Here is a 6,000-nt window from a genome sequence, read left to right as displayed (position 1 = left end):
CAAACACAGGGAAAGAGACAGAGAAATAGATACAGACAAACACAGGGAAAGAGACAGAGAAATAGATACAGACAAAGACAGGCAGACAGGGAAAGAGACAGACAGGAAAAGACACAAACAAAGAGGTGAAGAGGCAGACCGGGGAAAGAGGCAGACCCAGACCGGGAAAGAGGCAGACCCAGACCGGGAAAAGAGGCAGACCCAGACCGGGAAAAGAGGCAGACCCAGACCGGGAAAGAGGCAGACCCAGACCGGGAAAGAGGCAGACCCAGACCGGGAAAGAGGCAGACCCAGACCGGGAAAGAGGCAGACCCAGACCTGGAAAGAGGCAGACCCAGACCTGGAAAGAGGCAGACCCAGACCTGGAAAGAGGCAGACCCAGACCTGGAAAGAGGCAGACCCAGACCTGGAAAGAGGCAGACCCAGACCTGGAAAGAGGCAGACCCAGACCTGGAAAGAGGCAGACAGAGCACATTACTTGGCCAATTTAGTTGAATGTGTGTGGAATATCTGTGGTGTTGAACTATGTGTTGTGAAATGCTTCTATTCGCTTAGTTTTTGCCTGTTAATAATTACATTTCTCTGTGTTTTGTGGTGTTTGTGCAGAATACATTTTTGTTACTACATTCTGTATTGTTATCAGCAGTTATTGTCCCGGGCGGAGCCGGGGAGTGCAGCTAGTGCCATTATAAAAGTGGCTTGTTTGCTGACGACATTATTCTGGAAAAATCAAAAATCTTGCCCTTATTCACTGATGATTATACGATTAACATAAAAAAAAATCTAAATTCACTTGCCAAGATCCTTTACTATTTTAGGGCTATCCCTCTAATTATCCCGTCCAATTATAGAGCTAAACTCCAATCAATAATACGCCGTGTGCAGAATTATTAGGCAAGTTGTATTTTAGAGGATTTTTTTTTTTATTATTGATCAACAATTATGTTCTCAATCAACCCTAAAGCTTAATATTTTTGGCAGTTGGAGGGGTTTTTTAGATTTGGCTATCTTAGGAGGATTCTGTTTGTGCAGGTGACTATTACTGTGCAGAATTATTAGGCAACTTAATAAAAACCAAACATATTCCCATCTCACTTGTTTGTCACCAGGAAACCAATATAACTGCACAAAATGTAGAAATAAACATTTCTGACATGCAAAAACAAAACCCCCAAAAAATGACCAATATCTCCCCCTTTCTTTCTGATGACACTCAGCAGCCACCATCCATAGATTCTGTCATTGCTTGATCTGTTTACGATCCACATTGCGTGCAGCAGCCACCACAGCCTCCAGCCACTGCTCCGAGAGGTGGACTGTTTTCCCTCCCTGTAGATCTCACATTTTATGAGGCACCACAGGTTCTCTATGGGGTTCAGATCAGGTGAACAAGGGGGCCATGTCATTATTTTTTCATCTTTTAGATCTTTACTGGCCGGCCACGCTGTGGAGTAGTTGGATGCATGTGATGGAGCATTGTCCTGCATGAAAATCATGTTTTTCTGTACCACTGCTTGGAGAAGTTGTCTTCTAGAAACTGGCAGTAGGTCTGGGAGTTGAGCTTCACTCCATCCTCAACCCGAAAAGCTCCCACAAGTTGATCTTTGATGATCCCAGCCCATACCAGTGCCCACCTCCACCTTGCTGGCGTCTGAGTCGGTGTGGAGCTGCCCTTTACTGATCCAGGCTCTGGCCCATCCATCTGCCCATCAAGAGTCACTCTCATTTCATCAGTCCATAAAACCTGTGAAAAATCAGTCTTCAGATATTTCTTGGCCCAGTCTTGAGGCTTTATCTTCTGTTTCTTGGTCAGAGGTGGTGGTTTTCAGCCTTCCTTACCTTGGCCTGTCCCTGAGTATGGCACACCTTGTGCTTTTTGATACTCCGGTAACGTTGCAGCTCTGAAAAATGGCCAAACTGGTGGCAAATGGCATCTTGGCAGCTTCACGCCTGATTGTCCTCAATTCATGGGCAGTTATTTTGTGCCTTTTTTGCCCAACACGCTTCTTGCGACCCTGTTGGCTATTTGCCATGAAACGCTTGATTGTTCGGTGATCACGCTTCAAAAGTTTGGCAATTGCAAGACTGCTGCATCCTTCTGCAAGACATCTCACAATATGGACTTTTCAGAGCCCGTCCAATCTCTCTTCTGACCCATTTTGCCAAAGGAACGGAAGTTGCCTAATAATGAAGCCCCCCTTATATAGGGTGTTGATGTCATTACACCGCACCCCTCCTCATTACAGAGAGGCACAGCACCTGATTTACTTCATTGGTAGTTGGCTCTCAGCCTATACAGCTTGGAGTAGGACGACATGTATAACAAGTATCATGTGACCAAAATACTCATTTGCCTAATAATTCTGCACACAGTGTAAATAATTTTGTATGGAACAAGAAAAGGCCAAGACTCTCACAGTATTATTAATGAAACGTAAGACCAGGGGTGGATATGGCTGGCCAAATCTTGATAGTTACTATAAAACTAATATTATAAAGCCGAGTGTTTATTGGCTAGCCAGTGAAAATTCGCCATCTTGGTTAGATTTGGAGCCTACTTGGACCAATCGCTCTTCTCTCAGTTCCCTTTTGTTGTTCCATCTTTTAAACCCTAAATTTCCTGTACCTAGCTACCCTACTTTGGCTTCTACGACTGTTGCCTGGCAGAGTTTATGCAAGTCTAAAAACATCACTACGAAGTATGAACAGATAAACAAATATCCTTTAAAAATCCTTGGGAGTAAGAAAAATCTGTCGTATCCATGATGGGAAAGATTTTATTAATTTTCTTGACCTAAAATTAAAATTTAAAATAATTAACCTTGATTTTAAAAAAATTAATTTAATTAAATTAAAATTTAAAATAATTGACCTTGATTTAAAAAAAAAAAAAAATAATTTAATTAAATTAAAATTTAAAATAATTGACATTGATTTTAAAAAAATTAATGTAATTAAATTAAATTAAAATTTAAAGTAATTGACCTTGATTTTAAAAAATTTAATTTAAATTAGATTAAAATTTAAAATAATTGACCTTGATTTTAAAAAATGTAATTAAATTAAAATTTAAAATAATTGACCTTGATTTAAAAAAAAATAATTTAATTAAATTAAAATTTAAAATAATTGACCTTGATTTTGACCTTGATTTTAAAAAAAATAATTAAATTAAATAATTGACTTTGATTTTAAAAAAATTAATTAAATTAAAATTTAAAATAATTGATCTTGAGTTTTAAAAAAAATAATTAAATTAAATTAAAACTTAAAATAATTGACCTTGATTTTAAAAAAAATAATTAAATTAAATTAAAATTTAAAATAATTGACCTTGATTTAAAAAAAATTATATTAAATTAAAATTTAATATTGACCTTGATTTTAAAAAAAATAATTAAATCAAAATTTAAATAATTGATCTTGATCTTAAAAAATTTAAATTAAATTAAAATTTAAAATAATTGACCTTGATTTAAAAAAAAAAAATAATTTAATTAAATTAAAATTTAAAATAATTGACCTTGATTTTAAAAAATTTAAATTAAATTAAAATTTAAAATAATTGACCTTGATTTTAAAAAATTTAATTAAATTAAAATTTAAAATAATTGACCTTGATTTTAAAAAAATTAAATTAAAATTTAAAATAACCTTGATTTTAAAAAATTTAATTAAATTAAATTTTAAAATTGACCTTGATTTTAAAAAAATTAAATTAAAATTTAAAATAATTGACCTTGATTTTAAAAAAAAATAATTAAATTAAAATTTAAAATAATTGACCTTGATTTTAAAAATTTTAATTAATTTAATTTTAAAACTGATTTAATTGAGAGAAGCTCTTCTCAAACTTTTGGTGGGTAGACGTTCTCTTCCACAGTTAATTGTTGACCACCTCTGCGATACGGAGAAGAAAAACTTATGGAACACTAAACATATTTATGACCTTGTGAATAACGACTCTAAACCAAATACTTTTCGATATATGGAGAAACAACTTTTATTAGCTAACTGGAAGAAAGACAGAGTTCTAAACATTGATGGTGTATTCATCACGAGTTTGACAATAAACATGCAATATACAACAACTCGTTTCATTCGTATGGAAAGAGATGGGACGCTTGGCTGTTATACAGGGAGCATTCTGGCTCCTAACGCTACAGAGTAAAGTGAAAGTGAAACTATCGTCAACAGTCCTCTGACGAAAATGATACCAGACCCAACTTCTCCTCCCCCTTCTTTTTCTTTTTTCTTTCTTCTTCTTTTTCTTCCCTATCTCCAGCCTGAACGCATATATATTGAATGAGATATACAGTGGAACCTTGGTTAACGAGAACAATCCGTTCTGGGACTGTGCTTGTTAACCAAGTTACTCGTTCAGTAAAGCAAGATTTCCCATAGGAAACCATTGCAACGCAGACAATTCGCTCCACAACTTAAGTGTCCCATCCTGGTCCCCTATTGTGCCATTCCCCACACATACACACAAACACGCACACTCACATATTATGCTCACCTTGCCTTCCGTTCCATCGTCGGCCTCCTGGAACTTGCAGTTCGCCGGTACAGGATGTGTATCTGGTAACCATCGCGACGAGGGAAGATCTTCCACTCACGTCAAAGGCAGGAGCCGCTTGCCTTTGAGTAGCGGCTGACAGCGGCAGTTCCTCCCTCGTCGCGATGGTTGCCGATACACATCCTGTACCGGCGAACTACAAGAACCATGAGGCCGGCGATGGAACGGAAGGTACACATATTATACTCACCTTACCTTCCGTTCCATCGCCGGCCTCATGGATCTTGCAGTTCGCCGGTAAAGGATGCGTATCGGGTAACCATCGCGACGAGGGAGGAACTTCCGCTGCCTGAGCAAGTTCCTACCTCGTCACGATAGTTGCCGATACACATCCTGTACCACCGAACTACAAGAACCATGAGGCCGGCGATGGAACGGAAGGTAAGGTGAGCATAATATGTGTGCGTGCGTGTTTGTGTGGACTGCAAGAGCGGGTCAGAGCGCGGTGGATGTATGGAACCGGAAGTGTGTGCGGTGAGTATTCAGCAAAGCTTGCTCGTAAACTGAGTTACAAATTTACAGCAAGCTTTGCTCGTTAAGCGAAATACTCGCTAACTGGGTTACTCGTTAAGCGAGATTCCACTGTATAGATTCAGATGTAAATAAGTTCTCTACCTGTTCTCCCCCTTTCCTTCCCTATCCCCATTTATCCCCATGTTTCATCAATAAAGTTCCTCTTTTCCTTCCTCCCAAAATTGTTTGATGCGTTTCTAAACTGGCTGTTGATCATAATTTAAACGCTGATTCGAAGCACCTAATGATATGCAAAAAAGTATATATATATATACCAATAAAAATATTGAAATCTCAATAGTAGCACCTCCCCTAGGTGATGATGAGAATTACAGCTGCGTCCTATGCGTCAGTTCAGATATTACTGTGACCTCTGTAATGTGCTAGAACAGGATTTTGTTTTTTTTCCCCTCCTTGCAGACGGTCAGTGGGATTTATCCAACTACCACCTGCTGGACTTCGGCCGCCCACACCACTCCATTCGCTGCATGACGGTGGTACACGAGAAGGTCTGGTGCGGGTACAGGAACAAGATCTACATCGTACAGCCAAAGACCATGAAGATAGAGGTAAGGAGTACCAATATCTGCTTGGCTGCTGCGGTAGGGGTACAGGAGATGGTGGTAGAGATGGAAGTGGTGGTTGTTGTGATTGTGGCGGTAGTAGTACTGATTCTGGCTGTGGTAGAAGGGGAGGAAGTGATGGTTGTGGAGGTAAAGCTTGTAGAAGTTGGGGACATGGCAGTACCGTATGGATAGAGAAGTGGTTGACGCTTTGGCTGGAGGGCGTAGTAGGTGTATAGATGGTGGAATGGGTGAAGTTGGGAGGCAGTAAGGGTATTGATGGTGGAGGAGGTGAAGTTTGAGTTGGAGGTGCTGGTATAGATGGTGGCGGGGTGAAGTTGGTGG

At 38.8% G+C, this 6,000-nt stretch overlaps 1 protein-coding gene across 3 annotated transcripts in view; it reads left to right on the top strand.

Moving 5' to 3' along the window:
- Positions 1-6,000, top strand: part of SPAG9 (sperm associated antigen 9) — a 26,051-nt gene that overhangs the window by 12,420 nt on the left and 7,631 nt on the right. For all 3 annotated transcript variants that reach the window (XM_075351468.1, XM_075351470.1, XM_075351467.1), the window contains exon 21: positions 5,513-5,661. In XM_075351468.1, the coding sequence (XP_075207583.1) occupies positions 5,513-5,661 (149 nt within the window). The remainder of the gene's footprint in view (positions 1-5,512; positions 5,662-6,000) is intronic.

This window comes from Anomaloglossus baeobatrachus, chromosome 5, assembly GCF_048569485.1.
Source record: "Anomaloglossus baeobatrachus isolate aAnoBae1 chromosome 5, aAnoBae1.hap1, whole genome shotgun sequence".
Lineage (NCBI taxonomy): Eukaryota > Metazoa > Chordata > Amphibia > Anura > Aromobatidae > Anomaloglossus > Anomaloglossus baeobatrachus.
This window is presented reverse-complemented; position numbering and strand designations above follow the sequence as displayed.